Source organism: Nanorana parkeri, unplaced genomic scaffold (genome assembly GCF_000935625.1).
Source record: "Nanorana parkeri isolate BGI_ZX_2015 unplaced genomic scaffold, ASM93562v1 scaffold1767, whole genome shotgun sequence".
Classification (NCBI taxonomy): domain Eukaryota; kingdom Metazoa; phylum Chordata; class Amphibia; order Anura; family Dicroglossidae; genus Nanorana; species Nanorana parkeri.
In genome coordinates, this window is record NW_017308035.1 from 217,971 (window position 1) to 240,670 (window position 22,700).

A 22,700-nucleotide genomic window follows, 5' to 3' on the forward strand; every position below is an offset into this window, starting at 1 on the left:
TTATTAAAATGTGCAGAGAAAAAAAAAACAGCATTGGTATTTTTAGAAACCAAATCCCTTTTCTCCTACACAAAGATAAAATCATTTTAAATGTGCAAGAGGCAGTGCAAGTAAACAGATGCATACTCTTCTCTCTTGTGCCATACCGGAGGTTCTCCTTTAAAACAAGAATCTTCTCCATTACGCGCACACGCTTTAGTGCAAATTGTGCTGGTCGTTAAAAGAACAATTCCCGTGATGCATTAAGTGTATTACTTCTTTGCACCCAACAGTACATCCTTCTTACATAGCTCAGTCTGCTATTCCCAAATGCCAACAGTATATTCTTCATGAATAACTTCCGCCACAAGGTTGGAATGACTTGCCTATATCAAACAATGCACATAGTGCACACTGCAAAAAGTTCCACTGAAGCAGAAGGTGGAATACTGAAGATTTTCACATTATGTTAAACACAAGTCTGTCTGTTCATGGTATATGAAGAAAGGCACATCTAGCAGTGAGGCCACCATGCTGAGCAACAGGCACCACCAGAAACTATGTCTTATAAAATCTCACAGTCTTTGGTTCGTCCAGTGTAGGCCAAGGATAATATCATCTCCGTGGAACAGGTGGTCTTAAGGCAACCTTCTGAAAAAAAAGAAAAATAAACTTTCAAAGTAATTGAATTGCTGGAAATAAAACAATGTTAGTGAGTGTTTATCTAATGGTAAATTTTCAGGGTTCCCACCTATGAACTGGTTCACCAAGTTTGAACCTATTCGTATTTTATTTTTTTTTCAAATTCTTTATTTATAAACAAAAAGGTGGGATACAGAGAGCATATGTAAAATATATAGGCCACTTGGCCTCACGCTAAACAAAGTCAATAAACCTGACAGCAAAAGATAAAACAAGGGAATTGAGACAATCTCAATCAGTATCAAATCACCAAATATACACAGATCTGTTTCAGGTTAGGTCAGTCTCTCTTCCTCCCATCCCTTAAGGCATTTTGTAGTTATAAAACATGAAAGGAAGCATCACAGCCTGGTAGACCGCATGGCCCAGCCGACCATTTGTGAGAGGCCAATGCCAATCCGGTCCAATTCGTATTTTTTAAGCTGATTCTTTTAAACTCTTTTTTTTATATACATAAACCCCTCCACTCCCTTGCCTAATGGTCCTAATCCAGGACACCAGACATAAAGAGGGTCTCAAGTGTGACAGTCCCATGCTATAGCAATACAAGCAAGTATTCACTTTAACACCAGCGGGGCAGAGTATGCTGGTTTTATTGAGGGGAGATCATGAATATCTTATTTTGTAAAAAGAAAAAAAAGGACTATTATGGTAGCAAAACTTTTGAATACTACAGCACTAACGCTCCATAAAACGTATACCTCCTCCTGGCAAGCAGACATCAACCTGCCACCAAATGAACCAGTTATTTATCATATTAACCCTTCCCCAGCTTCTGTGGTGCAGCGGTGACATCATCCTCCTGCCATTGAGTTCCCGGAAAATGGTGAGCACCCCAAAATTTGAGAAGATGCTGCAGCACTGTGCTGGGAGTGTCTTCTCAGTGAAGTTTGGAGGACTCTACATTTCCCAGATCTGGCTAGAAGGAAGATGACATCCCCTTGCCTAGGCACTGTAGGTAGAAGCTGGGGTAAAAGGTAAAATAGACCTGCCCTCTTACAGGCCTATTTTAAAACTGTTATGCTATGTTTTTGCAAGGGTGAGGACGGGAGCTGTAAGGTCTGCTTTGAAATGAAACTTGACTATGCACAATTTGCATTCAAACTGACCACACTTAGCACAAGTGCATTATAAGAAAATCAAAGCATTTGTATTCAGGTTCAAATTTGAGCTAACTGGAAAAGATGGTAATAAGCAGTTCCATTTAATAAGAAAATAACAAAACATAACATAAATAGTAAACAAAATATAGCACATCCCCTTCTTGATACCTGCAGACATCCTCCCAGTCCAGCTAGTTATGGGCAGAATAAGGAATGATAATACCTTTGATAGTCCTCCTCCAACATACCCTTACCAAGTCGCCTCAGAGGAAGAATCAACCGGCTTGTATAGATTCTTCTGGCTGATCACTACTTACCCCCCCCCCCAATATTAATGAATCATATAGTATTTTTACATCTCATTTACTCTCGCTGGCCTTTTGGATTATTTTGAAAAGCCAATACATTCCTTCTCCCTGCTCCATAGCCACATATATACTGTATATGTTTTCCTGATGTAAAATATACTGTTGGCATTACAGCTATTCTAAAGGAAAATGATCAAGTTCTATCTTTCTCTTTAGATGTACCTGCCTTTGCGTAGATTTAGTTGCCTTTACATGTGTTTATGAGCAGCTAAATTTGATTATTCCTGTTTAGAGTTTGAAATCGAATTCTGGAAGTACAGAATTCTATTTTATCTAAATGCAGCTAAACTGAATGCACCCAAACACAAGTAAATTTACAGTTTCAAAGATACCATTGCAAATCATAATATGCATTTCTATGCGTTTAGAAATGTCCGCAAATGCAAATTTGTAAATGCCAGTGTGAATCAGTAACTTAAACAATACTAAATATAAGAGACCAGTGTAGAGACTTTTTTTTGGAACACAGCCTGTTGTGTCTTGTGAGGAAGCCTGGACACAGACCGTATCACATGATTAAACAAAAATAATCATCTATCAGTTTCACTACATTGTTTGACTTTTCTAAGCCATGTAGACTAAAAGAATTTTCCATGGTAGAATAAACACAATGACATCACACACAATTAAAAATAACTCTCATACCAAGTTAACAGTGAACCATGCATACACTGATATAGGATGTACACCTCTATACAAGCATACAGAAGTGTCTGGAAAGGAGCTTTAATCTTGTCACGTCTAACAAAAGGTAGAGTGTTTAGCACAGATGTGTTACAGAGCCTAGGAGTTTATAAGTTGAAGCAATTAGGCATTTATTAGTCTGCACCACATGGCTAGAAAGTATGGTTAAAAACGTAATCTTTTTAACTTCTAGACATTACAAGCATGAAAGGATTATTTTAGTGTCATCACACTTTACAACATACTGTTTTCACTTAATACTCACATGAAGTGGATGAGGGGTCGTTTTCAGAGCTGATGGTTTCAACGGTGGTAAAGGAGCAGAGGCAGATGGCTTCTGTTTTAGTTCCTAGAAATACAATGGTGACATTTCCAACACCGTTCGGTAACAGGAATCTATATATCGTGTTAAAGACCAAGCCTTTCCCTCCCACACAAAAAAATTGATATACATCTAGGAAAGGAAAAAAGATCTCCCAAGTGATCAAATTATCCTTTGTAAGGCCAGACTAAAGCTGGCCGTACACTGCTTGAATTTAGGACAAGTTCTACTGACTTGGCCAAAATTTGAGCTGTTTGTGGCTCTGCCGGCACCACTCTGGATGACAAAAATCAATTTTTCAAATAACTTTTGTTGGAGGAGCTGGGAAGAAAACCATCAACCGGACAGTGACTTAAGCCAATTAGCTGCAGTCACTGTTCGGGTATTGGGACAGCTGCAATTCCTGCATGTTAGAATTCAAAAGTCTGGCAGGAGAAATTCCCCCAGTCACACTACTTAGCGTAGATGGGGAATTGAATTTTTTTTTCTATTGCAGCCCACAGGGGCCGAACAAACACGTCTAGCTTTGCAGCCTGCAAAACCCCCCACAGATCCTGCAAAGCCCCCCTCAAATCTGGCAGACTGCGGGGTCTCTGCAGGATCTGTGGGGGGCTGTGCCAGATCTCAGGGGGCTGTGCCGGATCTGTGGGGGGCTTTGGAGCCTGCAAAACCCCCCACAGATCCTGCAAAGGCCCCCACAGATCTGGCAGACTGCAGGGTCTCAGGGGCTCTCTGCAGGATCTGTGGGGGGCTTTGCCAGATCTCAGGGGGGCTGTGCAGGATCTGTGGTTGGCTTTGCAGCCTGCAGACCCCCCCACAGATCCTGCAAAGCCCACCACGGATCCTGCACAGCGCCCCTGAGATCCGGCAGACTGCAGGGTCTCTGCAGGATATGTGGGGAACTTTGCAGGATCCGTAGGGTGCTCTGCCGCCTGCAAAGCCCACCACAGATCCTGCACAGCCCCCCTGAGACCCTACAGACTGCAGGGCCTCCAGGGGGCTGTGCAGGATCTGTGGGGGGCTTTGCAGGGTATCGGGCCTGTGCAGGATCTGTGGTGGACTCTGCCCACCATATACCCCGCAGGGCTCACCACAAATCCTGCTAAGCCCCCCTGAGACCACAGCTTTCCTCCTATGCTAATAGCGGAACATGTCAAAAGCTGGATACAGTGTTTGCACTGTATCCAGCGACTGACAGGTCACACAAAAAGTACAGGAAGGGGTGGGGTAAATTTTTGCCTTGCCTAGGGCAGCCCCAAACAAGAATGCACCACTGCGTTCAGGGACCACCAATTGAAATAGATCCGACTGACCCGGATCGCCTTGGTATGCGATCCGGGCCAGTCACAATTAGGCAGCGGCGGCCAATAAACAGGTAGGTTAGACGGCTGCTTCCTCCTCGCTAGGACCCCGGGAGGCCCCCGCAAGCGGCAGTCTAATCTGCCTGTTTAGAGGTTACCGCCGCTGCTTGATTGTGACCGGCCCGACTACAGAGGCGAACCGCGACATTCGGGTCCCCCGTGAGAGCCGTACAAGGCCGTAAGGCAGTGATGTTGAACGTTTCTTAAACCCGAGCGCCCAAACTGCAATACTAAACTTATTTTCAGCGCTGGCACTTTGAGATAAATAAATAGATTTTGCGTCGCAGTTTGGGCACTCGGGTTCAAAGAGGTTCGCCATCACTGTCCTAGGACTTTAGCACTATGTATTTCATTACGTGCCTTATGTATTGCAACCACTGCACCTGTAATGCCTATGTATATTTGAAATCACTTAAGTAAAAATAGTAGAAATGTGTAACAAAACAAGTCTGTATGGAAATATATTGGTACACAAAACCCTCAGTAAAATGTGTAATTTTTAAGATAATTACCGGTTTAGGTTTCAGCACTGGCAGTGGTTTGTTTGGAGGTGTTGGTTTCTAAAATGAAAAAAAACATTAAATATTAAATACAAATATCAATTACCGTTGGTGAAGAATAGGTTAAACTGAGCAGACGTGCAGACATGTGACTGTTTAATCCCATCTTTTTGGGGTGGAAAACAACTAGGTTTGCAGAGGGGCTACCCCCACACTGCAAGGGTTCACTGCTTGTCAATGTCTAGAGGAATGTGTAAGAAATATTGCTCATCTGATCCCGGCTCCCCAAGCAGTGAGAGCTTACCTAATCTTTCCTACGCTCCAGATTGTAGACTGTCCCTCGGTATCCCCACATATCATGCAGGGTTACGGGCCCTACATTAGAAGTGATGGCGTTTGTGGGCTTCCAACAGCTGGAGCATAGGGGAGGAAAGGCTGTGAGCACCATTCTTGAAGTGGGGATCAGGTAAGTAAAAGTGCTTTACACAGCTTCTCTAGACATTGAGCAGTTAACCCTTGCTGTGTGGGCGGCAGTCCCACTGCATTGGTAGTGTTTTCATTTTTTCCAGGAGATAGGTTTTAAGGTAACTCATTTTGCTTCAGGTTTGCTTCAATTGTGATTGCACTCTTGCCTGTAGAAAGATCACTTTTGTTAAATTACAGTCCTATTAATATACTTGTATTGCCCGAACATGTATATCAATGTCTATGGAGAACAGTAGTCAGCTAACCAGAGCTACAGCCGGAAGTCTGGGTAAACCACGTTATTTGGCCAAGAAAGCCCAACTCAGAAAACCACTTGTTGATATGAATGGCTAGAATGTCTGCTGCTAACCAATGACAAGACAAATGTAATGAAATCAATTTATTTCAGATAACTACTAAGTGATGTCTGCGGCAATCTTAGCAATTTTGCATATGTCTGTACTGGGCTTCGTAAAAGGCACCTGGTAAATGAGAATATTACAAATTCACTAACCGGTGGCTTGGTTTGAGAAGGTCCAGGTGGGGCTGCTGGAGGCTTTGTCACCTGAAAGGGCAATAGAGTCATGAGATTATACTGTACTTATATACTAGTATTTAATACTGGTTAGTAGAGATACATAGAAATTTTTTCTGGCGAAACATATCGGCCGAAAATGGCACGTTTGGCAAAATGCCGAAAGTACCATCTTTTGGCCGAAATTGCGGTGCATGCCTGGTTTCTCTCCTCCCTGCTGTGCGCCCCCTCTGACAGAAGAGGCCGAGTAGTGCGGGGGAGGAGAGCACTGTGAGCGGCCGTCGTGTCACAGGAGGCCGGGCTCTGCTCCCGCACAGCCTTGCTCAAATCAAGATGGAGAGCGGTGTAGGGGCGAAGACAGCTGTCAGCGCTGTCGCAGGAGGCAGAGCTCTCTTCCCGCACCGACCTGCTCGGCCTCCTGTGACAAATCAGGTTTTCGATCGTAGTGTGAGTGCAGAAACAGCTGTCACAGGAGGCTGTTATTTAGAACGAACCCAACCTCCCTCTCCACAGATACATACTTACCTCGATCTAATGGCCGTAATTCCACCGCCTGCTCACATCCAGGGGCGGAAATATTTGCTTGTCTTGGCAGCACCTGCACATAATGCCCCATGGATAAGGCTGGACACGACCAGAGACCATAGACGTCTATAGGACTGTAGTGTGCAGGAGCGGCCATGGCAGAGGATTAACAAATAACAGCCATCAGATCGAGGTAAGTATACATCTGTGGAAGGGGAGGGTGGGTTAGGTTTGTCACATGAAGGGGGTAAAAAGAATAAGTGCACTTTGTTGTAAATTGCACTTATCTTTTAAAGGGACTTATTAGTTCTTTCTTTTTTTTCCTTTATTCATATAATTTTCTTTATTGAAATGAGCTTCTGACTACATTAAAACCCTATGTGGAACTATGAGCAACACTGAATATTTGGAAAGAAAAAGGGACTTATTTGTTGGTTTCCTTTTTTCCCTTTATTCATATAATGTTTCTTTATTGAAAGGAGCTTCTGACTACATTAAAACCCTATATGGGATCACGTGCAACCCTGATGTTCCAATGGACAGCCATTAGTATTTGAAGAATGTTCTTCGTAAAGTTATTGCATTCTGTTTATTGAAGTATTCAGGGGTACTCTATATACATTTATTTATACTTTATATTGTGTAGTGTCTATTATATTGAATGTACATTCTCCCACTGGGACAGTTCATTTTCACTGTGTGTAGTAGATTTATACATTATTCAATTGATTGCATCTTTGCACTTTTATACAATATAGATGTTTATTATTTTTTTTGTCCATAATACAGCTTTTGTGGGTTGACACATGTGCTCCAAGAGGATTTATTTTTAAATTTTTTTAATTGTTAGAATTATAATCTCCGTTAATTTGTACTAAAGTGTATGTTGTAGTCTGATAATAGTGTTACTGAGTTTATTAGTTGAGGAATTGGGATTTGCATGAATTTAGGTTAATTATTTGGAAGAGATAGATAAGATGATAAGTGTCAAGTGCAGTCACTCTGACTAATTGAGGCAGCATAAAAACCTGGCAGACACTCTATTGAAGACTAACAAAACAACATTTGGCTTGAGCTTGTCCCCAACACCTCTCGATTATCATGCTAACACAAACAAACAGGAACACAATAGTAAAGGAAGTTCTTTTCTTAGCTGTAACAGTCTGAAATAAAAGGATCTGAAAGGAAGGCTTTAAAGTATGTAAACAATTGCAGGCAGAAGCATGGGCAGTGTCACATACCAGGACTATGAACAAATGTATTTTAAATTAAACAGTGTTACCTGAGGGGATCTGGGAACAGCCATCGGTACTCTTGGTTGGGAAGTAGAGATAAATGAAGGTGTCTGTTAATGCAAAAACAAAACATTTGTCAAATAAGAAGCCACAGTCTGATAAACAAAACCTATTTTATGAAGCTCAAAGTAAACAACTACTGAGGCACCTTAACTAAACAATTAAGCAAAGACAATTGTTTTACCTGCCAGCTAATGTGTTTGCGAATGTTTTTACTGACATTTCCACTTTTGTACACCCACCTACATTTATTCAATATTTACTCTAAACTAATCCATTAAAATAGCTGCATTTAAAGCCCAACTGAAGCAAATAAAAAAAAATCAGTTTTTGGAAGGATAAAACCTCTGCCAGGTTTTATTTACTGTCCCCATGTTGATATGCAGATGTTAATAAAACATCTAGAGATGAACACAAAAGAGAATTAAAGCTTGTGCCATTGTTTTAACCCCTTCATGACTGAGGCCTTTTTTTTCAATTTTTTGCACCCATGTTATATTCCACATTTTAGGCCTGAAAATTACTTAAAACCCCCACACATTATATATTTTCTGAATGCCAAGACCCTATAGAATAAATTGGTGGTAGTTGCAAATTTTTATGTTGCAGAATATTAGCGCAACTCCTTATTAAACCCAAACATTTTGTGACAAATTTAATTAAATGGCCCAAAACACAACACAATACCCATTTTTTTAAATGAAATATAAAAGATGGTTACAACGGCGAAAAACTGCAGTACCCCAAAAAGTCCATAGAAGACGCTTTAAAAGCCCCCACAGGTCATCAATTTAGAGATACCCCAAAATACTGGCCCAAGAATTATTGCTCTCACTCCGGCGTGCGCGGCGATACCCAACATGTGTAGCGCGTTCGTCGTTTTCATATGTAGGCGCACCCGGCGCGTGTTTACGTGGCGACGCGCGTGCTCGCGGGGGCCTTTAAATTTTTTTTATTATTATTATATTTATTTAATTTCATTTTAAAGACTGTTTTTTTTTTTTCTTTACTTTACTTTGACTGCTATCACATAGGGGGTGCTTACAAGCCCCCCCATGTGATAGCAGATGGACACCAAGGAAGCTGGTCCCGGGCCGGTCGGAGGGGCAACGGAGCCCGGGAAGCACGCTGGGCGGCCTCTTCTTTGGGACACAGAAGCGATCTGGCGACAGGTAACTCGCCAGAATCGCTTCTGTTGTAAAGCCGACAGTCGGCTTTACAAGTTTAAACAGAGTCCCAGGGGCAAAAGCCGCCGGGAGTCTGTTTAAACAGCCCCGATGCTGGCCACATACACTGTACGTCGTCAGTCACGAAGGGGTTAAACTTGCTCACAGACAACAAAAGGGGCTCTGGGAGCTTTTCCTGCCTGTTTGCAGGTCCTGCCCATGTAGTGTGTCCACAGGCATTTCTGCTGTCTGCCAGGTTAGCCATGGGCTGGGGTGTGGTCAAACCCTGGGGTGTTCCCAGGCGTGGTCTCACCTGTAGCGGCCACCAGGCATCACCCACTGGGTCCTCATCACGCGCGCGTGTGACATGTTCACATATGCACGTAATGACGTCACGTGTACTTAACTACCAACAGCCATCTTGGTGATGGATACCAGGAAAGAGAGGAGGGGACGTTCACCCACCGGGTCCCCTCTTCTCTTGTGCAGCTGTTGGGCTCTCGGTCCATGACCAAGTGCTTGAATTTTCAGGAGGGGGTGACCCCAATATCACTTTGTCTTTTGGGGTTACCCCCTCTGATGGTGTCACCTGGGGGCCACACCACTCCCATGACATCACTGGTCGATCCCACTTTGCCCAAGCCTGCTCAAAACTGTGACTGACACCGCCACCCTAGCCCAATCAGTTGCGGCAGGCACATTCCCTGCCCTGCAGCTATACATCACAAAATGGCGGCAAATGCCCCCGCTGCAACTAATTGGGCCAGGAAAAGAGGTGGGGTGATGGCCACAGTTTTGAGTGGGCTTGGGCAAACTCAGGTGAACTGGGTTTGCACCCAGCTCCTTACTAGTTACCGGCAGACAGTTTACATCCCGTATCGCAGGTCCAATCTGGTGGAGATTTGTGGCAGTGTTCTATACTGAAAACTACTGCAAAACTTTTTTTAATTAGGCGCAGAACCCGAGCCAGCTTCTATTTTACTCAGAAATATCTTACCTTCTCAGTATCTATCCCATATCTCGACTTCTCAGTATCTTCACTGGGAACTATAGTAATGAATGCAGATCGGGAGTCTTGTAAATTAGAGGTGCTGGCAATGAGTTTTGGACGTCCAATCAAGGGACTGGGGGAATCCTTCTTGATGTACAGTTTGTTGCTCATGCTCTCCTGGAACAAAGGATTTGATAACCCAGAGCCTGACCCGGGTGTGACCATTCTAAAGAAATAAAAAAAATATAAGAGCATTACTAGGCCTGAGATAAAACAGAGGAACCAGAAGTGTCAGCTATTATAGTAGTGAAAATAGCACCGTAAAAAAACACATCAGTTCTGAAGAAACCGTATTCCCTTTACATAAATATCCCAAATAAAGGAGGATGTTCAAAATGGATAGTTTCCCGTTTTCTATATTCCACTCAAATACAGGCAGCAGTCAAAGAATAACATTAATCACCAACACATGTTCCCTTGTACAATATTCTGCAACTCAGATTATACAGACTACCGCAAGCAAGAGTGTTCTGTGGTTTTGTTAATTAACAAAGATTTTCTAGTTTTTTTATTTATTTATTTATAGTACTATGCATCTGTCTGGGCAGATCTGAAAGCTCCCACACCTGCAGGGAATAGGTTATCCATATTCCATGAATTTGTTTTGAGCATGTTTCCTATATTTTAAGGTTCTACGCAATAAATCACAATAATTGGGGTAATTTTGCTAACTGGAATAAGCAGGATAGGAAGTCCAGTAGCTGCATGCGTCACTCTTCTAATGCTGACAAGTACATATTCCCACCAGTTCCTCTTTCTCCGGAATTTAACATTTATTGTGCACAAGAGGAAGCATTAAGCTGTAGAAAACCACAGACTTCACTGACCATGGAGCAGGAAATGATCCTGCACAGCTGTAGGAAGTGGCTGGGGATGGGACTGGTTTTGGTCCACTGCAGATAATGATGAAACACTGTACAGATGAGATTAATCTCTAATGTCTCACAAAATATCTACAACATGCACCACATATGGTGGCTCAAAATATATGAAAGAGAGATTTTGCAAGAACCCTGTTCAAGCTTTCCTCTCCAGAACTACACTGCAACGGTGTTGCGCTTATTTAAGAGACCTGGAAAAACACTGACTATTTCATGGTAGTTACATCTCAACAAACAGCAGGCGCGTGTGATGCATTTAACAAGCTGTGTAAGCAGTTACATAACTTTTTCAGTATAACAAATGTGTGAATTAGCCCTAAAAAGCTAAATTTAATAACACTGATACTTTCAAGTACTGGTAAAGAAAAGCTCCATATACTGTAGATACATAATTAAAAGAAATGTGTGCTGAGAGAGATACAAGTGATCTCACTGGTAACATTTCATTCTAAAAATAATGGTTGCCTGGCTGTTAAGCCATCAATACTTTTCATCAATGAGCCAGAACAACTATGCAGTTTAGAAAATCTGACTGTGATCTGGTTTAAACTTGCCAAAGCCATGTTTTGGGTCAGCGATTCAGTAAACATTAAAATGGAACTCCAGGAATGATTTTTGGTCCAGCTTAACTTCAAGTATCCATCTCAGGACCTCTGTGAATTGCGAAAAACATTTTCAGCAGCTTACCTTCTGCACACTGAGCACAAAGAGTCACTTGCTTGGCACAGATGCCATTAAAGGAGAACTATGGCTTTTCCCCATAGTTCTCCTAAGGGTAACGGGAGAACACAAACTAGCGTCCTCCCGTCACCCAAAGCTCAGAATACCGTGAGCTACAGCTCACGGTATACTGAGACGACGCAGCCGGAACGGATCCCGACAATTCTGTCTGGATCCACCCAGCTGCGTGAGTGACAGCTGGCTCTGCCTATCTAGAGGCAGAGCCAGCTGTACCCGCCCCCTCCCCCGTCCATTCCGCCAGTCAGCGCTGGAGGATCGGACAGGGGAGGGGGGGAATCCCTGCAGGGCGCTGTGAGCGACAGTCACGGCTCTCTGCAGGGATAGATCGAGAAGTGAGCGAGCTCCAGTATGTGTTCGCTCACTTCCTGATCTACTGAGCCGACCTGTGACAGTTTCCTTGTCACAGGTCGGCTCAGATTATGAGGCTGAGTGAAAATCCCTTGCCTCATAATTCTCCTTTAATAGAATGCCTTGTAAATTCTTTTCCAAAAATAAGTAGTTTTCTGATATGATGATGTGGAAAGGAGGTGTAGATAACATCACAATGCCCACCTTTTCCAATCAGAGAACACCTTGTATTAATTGAAAACAATAGATGGTGTTCTTTGAATGGTGGCAGTGGCAAGCAAGTGACTCCAGTGTGCAGAAAGGAAGCCTCTGGAAGATCATGGCTTTTTAGCATCCTTAGCAGGCCTTTAAGATATCAGATAAGGAGAAATACATAAAGCCAAGCTGGACCAATAATCCTGCACTAAATTCGTATAGCACCATGTTGAGCCTCTTTTCAGTTTGGCAGAGATATCACCATTGTAAGATCTCAAAACAAAAATGATTCACAGGCAACAAGCATTTTCAGAAGGAAGCCATTAATGGCTGTTCTGTATTTCTCTTAGAACAGGTTTACGTTACAGGTTCTGTTCTACTTCTCCACGATGTAAGGTAAGGTAACATGTTGTAACACAAACTCAAGACAGAATGATTGCAAAATGCAACTTTATAATTTTAGGACAGGTACTCATAGAATCCAAGAATCTCAATGACTCACACTTCTGGCAATAATCCGTTTCCGTAATTGTACGTGTATTCTAATCAATAAATGGTCACAGAGAAACAACAAAAAAAAGACAGTCTGTCCTCAACCCACAATCACACTGTTCTTTTAATACTTTTTTATAGGAACATAAACACAGTAGAGCATTTTAATGTCTTTGATTTACAAATGACAATGACCCAGCCAGTAAGTCTGTGATTTTTCAATTTTCCAACTTCCTTTAACAGACCAAACTGTGCAGAAAACAATTTAACACTGACAGGGGTGCTTACAATGCTCAGCTTTTATTAATTTATGTAAAACCTTTATCCCAAAAGTAAAAAAAAAACCTGTCACTGAAACTGCTTAAAAGTGTTAGTTGGAGTTCAGATTTAATTTGTTAGTCAAGTCAATCTGCTAGTCCTCTAACACCACACTCTCCACAGGGTGAAAAATGCTGCTGTCCTAGGGTGGCCCTGTTGCTCCTCCATAGAGTGAAGCCACCTTAAGACAGGAAGTGTGTTAATGACCGGATCACCATTTGAAAATAAAGGATAAAAAGCTAAAAAAAAGAAAACGAATGCAGCCACCGCATCTAGGGATTGGTAGGCTGCAATATAGGGATGCACGGATAGCGTTTTTTCTTTCTTCGGTACTCGCCGATATCAAATACCGGAAGTCCTATTAAGAAAGCCAAGCAGCATGTAATGATTCGCCACCTGGCTTCCTGACTAGCAGGGAAGCAGTCTCCATGTTTGCTCCCTCGTCACCTGGTGCTGGGCAATCAGGAAGCCGGGCAGTAATGATTCGCTGCCCGGCTTCCTGATACTGTAAGCTCGGGTATCGGGCTAAACATTGGAGCATTTGGGCGAGCATGAGTACTCGCCCAAATACTCGGCATCGATACTAGTATCGTTGCATCCCTACTGCAATATATAACATTTTAGTTTTGGGTTTATATACACTTTAAAGAAAATTAAAACTTTTAACTCTTGCAGTGGGGCAGTTGCCCATGGCAACCAATCAGCTTCTCTGTTCAGTCTGTTCAGTTAAGATTTGAAAATGAAAGAGATGCTGATTGGTTGCCATGCACAGCTGCTCCAGTTTTGATAAATTACCCTCAATGTATATAAACACTTGAAAGAGGTGTTACCTTTTCTGTGGAAATTTCCTCTGTTTCTTCCTGTAGTAGAACATTGCCCCAGCAACCAGCACAGCAAAAAAACAAACTGCGACCAGAATCCCAACAATAAGCAGCACTCTATTCGGATCTGTAGAAATACATAGAAGAACGTAACAATGACATCGGTTTCTTAGCACAGAATTAGGACAGACAAGAAAAACGTTACACCCTATTAACAGATTATATTACCTGCAGTGTTTTCTGTGAATTTGTGGTTACAGTATGGTGGTGCCCATCCAGGGTCACAATGACACTGTCGCTTGTGGTTACAGACCTATACAAAAGAAAGAGATTTCAGATTCTCAGGGTTATTATTGTGGCTTATAGCAGTATGGTATTAGATAGCCAACTTACAGGACTAAACACATCATTTTTATTATATACCTATTGCACTTTAGAATTATCTGTAAAGTTTGGACCCTTGAGTGCCATGAATGAAAGGGGGAAGAATTCAAAGATCCACACAAGGAATGACTGCTTATGCAAAATATAAAGTACTTAAAGCCTATCTCCAGGTAAACAAAAAAACCCAGCTTGCAGTGGGGCTAAATCCACACTACAAGGGTTAATTGCTCATTGATGCCTAGGGAGGTAAACTTACTTGATCCCAGGCTCCAAGACCAGTGCCTGCATCCTCCTCCCCAATCTATTCTGGCTGTCAGAGGCCTGCTGATGACAACCCATCGCGTTAAAAGTGAGGACGCCGAGAGACATTCCACAAGTCGGAGCAGAGGGAAGAGAGGTGAATGCCGACTGCTGAGGGAGCAGGTATCAGGTAAGTAAAAGTCTCTTACACAGGTACCCTAGACCAGCAGTTAACTGTTGCAGTGGGGGCAGGGGGGAGTTTGTTTTTGTTTCCCTGGAGAGTTAGTCTGCAAGGGGAGTTTTTTTTAGTTTCCCTGGAGAAAGGCTTTAACAAGGGGTTAAATGGGAGCAATTTGTATTAAATTGTTTTTTAATTTTTAATTCTCCCCCTGTGAGGTTGCTTCAAGTGTCATTATGTGCAAATCATAAACCACTCCTTAGGTCAGCACAAAAAAACCCAAAACAAACTAATCTTAAATGTATCTACCTTGACTTTCCATCATCCTACAAGCCACTTATGGCTATTGCTAATTATGTGCACAGAAGTTAATAGAATATATTTACATACCCCTCTATTGTTGCACTTGGCAGAACAATTCTTGTCTCCATACACCGATAAATCTTGGCATTCCCCTTCATAGCAGACCTAGAACATTAGAATTAATATAGATATCATTCTCCTAGTTCAGCTAGACTAGAGCAATGAATGCTAAGAGCTTTATACTGGGGTTAAACATTTTACCATTCCCATGCTGCACTTAGTGCCAGTGGGCACCATTCCAGGGTCAGCTGTTACTCCACTTTCCTGATCAGACAGTTCAGCCACTTTGCACTCCTGTCCACCAAGCAATTTGATCACGTATTTGTTGTTAGTTATAGGGAATTCCGATCCTCTTACACAGTGCAGTCGGCCACACTTGACATCCCTGTAAGAACAAAACAATGGAAACTACAATACACTACAATGTCTGCACAATTAGACCTTGTTCACACAGATGGACGAGGAGAGGTAAAAACAGGCAGTTTACCTGTATTTTTACTGCACCACCCACCCAAAACATATTATAGCAGCCATTTATGCCTATACACATGCTTTTGACAGACAGTGCCGCTTGCCACTGCAATCAATGGGACCACTATACAACTGCGGTATTGCAATAGAAAAACTCAATTTAGATTAAAAAAAAGAAGAAAAAAAAGGAGGCATTTAGAAGGCTCTCACTGAAAAGCGATCCACTGTGGATCACTTTTCAGAAGGGCAGTGGAGCCTGACGCCCATGTGAACAAGGCCTTAATGCGAATAATTCCAGTCTAACTTTGCTGTACATTAATTTATATTAATTCATAATATATCATTTAGCAGCAATGACTTTTCAATTACAACTAGATATATAGTATCTGTGTTTTTTATATTTTAAAAGGGTAAATGAATGCCATACGTACTTTGTTTTACAGCTACTGTATCCACGCTCAGTTTTTTTGCAATGCAGGTGCTTATTTCCATGGACGTTGCTCTTGAAGCATTCATCAGGCGCAACCTGAGAATCTGGAAGTAAATAAAATGCTGTCACTTGTAGCCCACTTATTATTGTAAGATCCTATAAACGTTGCATGTCATGGTCTCAGGAACAGAACTGATCCATTACTGTTCTGGCATCACGCACTTACATACGCAAGTCATTAATACCAGCTAAAGCACATGGGACACACAATTGTCACCTGGCTGTAGTACACACTGACCATATCAGAGGAAGATTCTGGGACTCAACTGAAGTCTGGATTTATTACTATACTTACTACCACAATTTTACCATGTACCGGTGTCCATCCAGCTACTAGGACTACAAACAACTGCAATGCCACCATTTGTAAGATGCATATTGAATACAATAAGGTAACAAGTTCATATCAAATGGGCAGCACAGTGGCGTAGTGGTTAGCGCTTCTGCCTTGCAGCATATTTCGATTCCCGGCCAGGTCACTATCTGCAAGGAGTTTGCATGTTCTCCATGTGCTTGTGTGGGTTTCCTCCGGGTACACCGGTTTTCTCCCACACTCCAAAGACATGCTGGTAGGTTAATTGGCTCCTCTCTAAGTCTGTCCCGTATGTATGCATGTGCTAGGGGCCTTAGATTGTAAGCTTCTTGAGGGCAGGGACTGATGTGAATGTGCAACTATGTAAAGTGCTGCGTAAATTGTCAGCACCATTTAAATACCTGTGATAATAATAATAATAACACACTATAATGCAAAATTACAGCCTAACAAATGGGCAAATTTAAATCATGATACAAACAGTGGTGATAATACCTGTAACTCTGAGATTTTACAAGTCCAGAAAAGTCAAACCAGTTAAAGATGTTGTATGTTTGGTAAGTATGGAATATGGCACGTTGCTTTTTTGCTCATATGAAAAAGTCTATACCAGGGGTAGCTAAACGTCGTCCTCCAGCTGTTGTGGAGCTACAAGTCCCATAATGCTTTGCAAGACTAACAGGTACAGACACGACTCCCAGAGGCAGATGTATGATGGGATTTGTAGTTTCACCACAGCTGGAGTGCCAAATGTTGTCAGCCCCTGATCAATCACCTGACCTTTACATTGTCCAAATGAATAAAAGGTAAATATGTTCTTATTGCAAACTCATACAGTTGCCAATACACTATGACACCTGGAAGGAAGATTCACTAGCTATCTCCTCAGTGCATATGTCTTTTATAAAAGTCAGTGACCGTACCTGATCCCCACAGAGTCTTACAGTGCTGACCAAGGGAAGGGCATGCTCCATTATAACAGTAGCCATTGCCAGAAGGACATGGAAGTCCATTCTCCTGGAAGGCATCCTCTGGACATTGAGCAGATATCCCTGTGCAATATTCTGGAAGATCACAATCTCCCTTTCTCTTGCGGCACATTTCACCAACTGGTCGAATCTGACAGAAAAACAAGAGTAAGAATAAATGACATGTCCTATCAAATGTCGGAAACATTAAGTTGACAGACACAATCATATCATAAGTGTAATAATGACCTAGCACGAAATTAGCTTGATATATGTACCTTGCACTGCCGGCAACACTCTCCTTGTGCACACTCGGCTCCCTCTTTCAGTCTGCATGTTGTAGCATTACAGCATGGGTTAGTGCATTCCTTAAAATTCAAATAAACAATATTAGATAAATACCTTATCTTTAACATAATGGGGGGAATTAACGAAGTTTCTTGTGCCATTATAATAGCACAAGTAGTATGCACCATATTAACAAAGCAGAAAGACCTGTTTCTAGTCACCCATGCCAGTTTCAATTTCAAATATTAATACATGCAGCTACCCACCAGATTGGAACGGGAGTATGGTATGTATGTGACAGCTCACATGCCTCTCTGGCCCTGCAGTGAACACACTACACAGGCAGAGCCGTTTACCCTGACAAATGCAAAATTGACATCCTTCCTCCTCCCTCTCACTCACTTCTAAAGCTGGCCACACACCTTACAATTATCTGCAGATTTTCTGTGGTCAGATGGAAAAGGTGCAACAGATTCCTTCATCTACACTTAACTGTGTGGATGGAGTAATCTCCACCTGGGCCAATCTGTTGCACTTTTTCCATCTGACAAGAGAAAATCTCCAGATAATTGTAAGGTGTATGGGCACCTTAAAAGGTGAACTATGAGGTGAGTGAAAAGCACCTCGTAGTTCTCCTTGCCGACCTGTGACAATGAGACTGTCACAGGTCGGCTCAGTAGATCGGGAGGTGAGCGAACACATACCGGCGTTCGCTCACCTCTCGATCCTGTCACGGCTCTCTGCCGTGACAGGGGAGGGGCTGGATTCCCCCCTCCCCGCTCCGATCCGCCAGCGCTGACTAGATAGGCAGAGCCTGCTGTCAGTCACGCAGCTGGACGGATCCCTGCATAATTGTCGGGATCCGCTTCAGCTGCGGCAACTCAGTATACCGCGAGCTACAGCTCGCGTTATACTGAGCCTAGGGTGACGTGAGGACGCTAGTTTGTGTCCTCCCGTTACCCTAAGGAGAACTATGGGGGAAAGCCTTAACCCCATAGTTCTCCTTTAAGTGGGGCAGGCAAGCAGAGGGAGCTGAAACAAGCAGCTCCAGCTCTCCACTCCTCTCAATGAAGCATAAAAAAGCAGAGCAGATCACTCCTAATTAAAAACGTGGTTTGTGCCCCCCTTTGTTAATTAGGAGCAGGATCTTCTCGATTTTCTCAGTTTGTCAATCACCTCCAAAGAATTTTCCTAAAGAGCATAAATTAGGTGACAGTATAAACAATGCAGTGCTGGTGTCAGAGATTCTGAGGTATATGCTGACAATTTGTTTGCTGTCACCAACCTGTTACTAATCATAGTTTTGTCATTTTAATTTTTCCAGGTCGTCTGTAAAACTCTGTAACTAATGCCAAATACTTTCATTTTTTTTTCCATATGAGTGATGCTTAGGTCACACAAAAATTTAATAATGAATAATCATGCTTCATTGTATATGGATGTTACTGTAAACATTCAATAGCTGAGCATAGTTTCTGGAAAGGAATGTAGATGTTACCTCAGGGGATCCGCAGTCACATTCCTCCCCGCTCTCCACAAATTCATTTCCACACACTGGACCCCCAAATAGCTGGGTGCTATCAGGGGCATTAAATAGGCAGGTAGGGCTGGCATCACTCAGAAAAGTTTGCAGGTCCTGTCGGCTGCAGCTGCTGAAAATCTTGGGGTACACTATGCTGAATATCGGAGGACATAAAAGACAAAGATTAATTAGAGTTAGTTGCAGACAATATGGAAGTCACACTGCAGATACACGCCATGCAAGAGAGAAAAAAAGAACCTGGAGTATTTCTATACTCACCCAACACTCTTTGACATGACACAGCCTCCTTTGTCCCGGGTAACTGCACAGGTACACTGGGCTACATCTTCATCATGAGACATACCAAGGTTGTGCCCCATTTCATGTGCCATGGTAGAAGCAGCGCCAATGGGGTTTGTACTGTGGTCCTAGAGTTTTAAAAGGCCATAGATTTATTGAGTTTGCTATTAATGTTAGAAAGAGTTTGGTGGACAAAGAAAGTCTCATATCAGCAAATGAAAATATAAAGAAACAGCAACTTTACAAGCCTAAAACATTTAGCTGCCTGCTAAGCAGACCCCAGGCTTGATGACAATCCACAAATTAGACAAAATATATAATGTTACTCACTTGATTAACAGCTCCAGAATCCCCTGTACACATTGCAAGTTTGGTGGCTAGACCTACAGTACTCCCTTCAAAGTCCACTCCACTGTATACATGAAAAACAAGACGCATCAGGGATATAAGCAAGTGTCAATGGCATTACCATAAAAAGACAGCCAGTTTGACACACATAAAACAGTAATGAGGTAAAGCTAGCCAAACGCCAGTAGAATTTTGTTAGAACGTTTCCATGGAAATTCAGAAAGATCGTTAGTCAAAGCATTCCATGGTACCATCAAAGATTCAAATTTCATATGATATTTCTTTCAACTGCTATGCCAATGTGTCAAATTCTAACTTTCGATTATGGAATAGCTAAAAGAACAAATGTCTGACTGTGATAATGAAACATTCTACTTTATAAGGTCATGAAACGAAATTCTACTGGTGTATGGCCAACTTCACATTCTGACACTTACGTAACAAGCTGGGCATTATCATGCATTTTCTTTCGAAGAAGATCACTCTTGCGCCAGCTCAGGAAATTATCCAAGGTCACACCGGCATTGGGGCTTACTACAATTTTGTCTCGTTTGGTCCAAACTTCCATACCAATGAGAGCGACTCGGAAATTTAGAGAGCGGTACAGCTATAAATAAAAGCATTGCGATTTCTTTGTGACATGTACAAACATTCCATAAGTCATTAGATAAATACAAAATTAACTGTTTATTAGGGATTTAGCTAGTCTATACTCACAATACATAAATGTAAAAAACCCTCACTGTTTATCTTAAAATGTGGTTGTACATAGGATTGCATAGATCTAGATCTGGATCCATCACGTCTGAAGTGGCACTCTGCTGAACTGTTGCTTCACCATTGTTTTTTTTTTATATAGCACTAAGGATTCCTTATTTCATTTTGCAAGAACAGTTTCCAACAAATATTAGGGATCCACGATATATCGGCCACCGAAACATATCGGCCGCAAATGGCACTTTTGGCTAAATGCCGAAAGTGCCATTTTCCTGTCGATACATCCCTGCTTTCTTCCCTCCCTGCTGGGCGCTACACTGTGTCCCAGTGGGGAGGAGAGAAAGTGTGACAACCGGCCGAGCGCTGCGGGAGGAGAGCACAGTGAGCGGCCTGCGTCTCTCCTCCCACACAGTTCGGCAGAGCGGTGTGTGGACGAAGACAGCCCGAGCTGTCACAGGAGGCTGAGCTCTCCTCCATGCACTGCTCGCTCAGCCTCCTGTTACAGCGTGTCAGAGAGGAGAGCGACGTACAAACACCCAGCGATCAGTGATTGCTGACTGTTTGTAGATAATTGGGGACACGGTATGTTTACTATATCCTCAATTATGAATGAATGGGAAGTGTTCTACATCACCTCCTGTTCATTCATAGTTGTCGTTATAGTAACCATACTCTGTTCTGAACAGGAACACTCAGTATAGAGGATTCCTGTTAATTAATAACAGAGGCTGCAGAAAAAGAGATTGAGGACTTTGTGTCCTCCAATCTCTTTTTCTATTTTAAAAGGGAAATATCAGGGGTCTGTTTAGAACCCTAATATTTCCCCAAAGACCCTAAAAGTAAAGTACAAAATAAAAATATTTAATAAAAAATGAATATAAAAAAATAAAATTAATTAAATATTTAAAAACATTAAAATAAAAAACATTTTCCATTTCGGTCTGACATTTTTTTTTATTTCGGTTTTGAAATTTTCATTTCGGTGCACTTCTAACAAATATACATTAGTCATAAAAGATGTCACCAACATGTCTGCATATTAGCAGAATAATCACTACTAGGGACAGCAATACCACTCCTAATAGCACCTTGAGAAAGCACCCACCTTGTCTACATGATTGACAATCTCCTTCATGCGGTGTTGTACTGTAGGCATATCCTTGTACTTTAAATACTGCAAAGAAATAGAGACAAACGCTACAGAAACCAGTGGTAGAAAGCAATGCGATGGGGCTGTTGCTTTTCTCAAAATCTTTAACATACCTCATTGTTGTCTACTACAAGGAACAGTTCCACATATCTGGTACCAGTTTGTAGTGGGGCAGATCGCTATAAGAGATTTAAAAATTTTTTTTATTTATAAAGGTTTTCTGTATTGAAAAAAAAATCTTATTTTATTTACTGTAATATAAAGATTCCATCCCACTCTCAGTGGTATTTAATTTACAGGTAATGTCTGTGGGCCGCTTCCTACTCTGACTCCTAAATATCCTAGGGACTTTGGTGACAAGAAATCCCCATAATCACCAACTTTGTTCCCACACGTCTTGAAGTTAAAGGGTAGATTCACACCAAAAAGTCAACAGCGGGTCCCTTGACTTGGAATTCTACCTTCTGATTTCCTTCCAATCCGTTGCGATATATTTTTCAACAAATGCTAAAGGAAGGGCACCGAAAAATGAATGGGTGTGAATAGGTCTAGTTCACACCGGACACCTTTGCATTACGTTGCACTCACAAAAATAAGTGTACGTTCTACTTTTTCTTCAGCGCAATGGAACAGAACGGTGAACTAGCCCCATTCATACACATTCATTTTTTGGTGCCCTTCCGTTGGCATCCATTCAAACATGCAACGGATCAGGTGTGAATGGGCCCTAAAGTGTTCTACTGCTGCTGTCTCATTTTCCATATTATTATAAATCAGAAGACATGTGCAATTCGTTTCGTTTATTTTTCGAATTTCGAAATTTCGGAAATTCGGATGTATCCTAATCCCGAATTACAGAAGTAACGAATGCAAACTAATCCGAATGTCTGAATCCGAAATTCGTTAGCGGTAGTCTGGACGAAATTTCGTTGCAGCAAAATGACCCCCCCCCCCAAGTTAAAACAAAAAAAAAAGTGCGTGGGGTTCCCCCCAAAATCCATACCAGGCCCTTTAGGTCTGGCAGGAATTTTAAGGGCGAACCCCAGCCCCAAAAAATGGGGGGAAAACAGTCCTACCAGACCCTTGATCCGAGCACTGGCCAGGCAGGGCAGGAAA

General features: G+C 42.1%; 1 protein-coding gene and 1 long non-coding RNA gene across 2 annotated transcripts in view; both read right to left on the bottom strand.

Annotated features, from left to right (window-relative positions):
• Positions 1-604: 604 nt before the first annotated feature.
• LOC108799600 lies at positions 605-6,013 on the bottom strand. The gene is made up of 4 exons (XR_001942035.1): positions 5,999-6,013; positions 5,032-5,079; positions 3,102-3,185; positions 605-630 (listed from the first exon to the last, which is right to left on the bottom strand). It is a non-coding gene; the product is annotated as an uncharacterized LOC108799600 (long non-coding RNA).
• Positions 6,014-22,700, bottom strand: part of LOC108799599 (zinc metalloproteinase-disintegrin-like batroxstatin-2) — a gene marked incomplete at its 3' end in the record, with an annotated part of 40,097 nt that continues 23,410 nt past the window's right edge. Inside the window, exons 7-22 of the mRNA XM_018571488.1 lie at positions 21,698-21,763; positions 21,540-21,608; positions 20,155-20,324; positions 19,700-19,781; positions 19,349-19,497; positions 19,046-19,223; positions 17,538-17,627; positions 17,215-17,410; positions 15,920-16,022; positions 15,219-15,402; positions 15,045-15,122; positions 14,081-14,165; positions 13,862-13,979; positions 10,035-10,222; positions 7,827-7,894; positions 6,014-6,049 (exon numbers count right to left, since the gene is read on the bottom strand). Coding sequence (XP_018426990.1) covers positions 6,014-6,049; positions 7,827-7,894; positions 10,035-10,222; positions 13,862-13,979; positions 14,081-14,165; positions 15,045-15,122; positions 15,219-15,402; positions 15,920-16,022; positions 17,215-17,410; positions 17,538-17,627; positions 19,046-19,223; positions 19,349-19,497; positions 19,700-19,781; positions 20,155-20,324; positions 21,540-21,608; positions 21,698-21,763 — 1,860 coding nt within the window. The remainder of the gene's footprint in view (positions 6,050-7,826; positions 7,895-10,034; positions 10,223-13,861; positions 13,980-14,080; positions 14,166-15,044; positions 15,123-15,218; positions 15,403-15,919; positions 16,023-17,214; positions 17,411-17,537; positions 17,628-19,045; positions 19,224-19,348; positions 19,498-19,699; positions 19,782-20,154; positions 20,325-21,539; positions 21,609-21,697; positions 21,764-22,700) is intronic.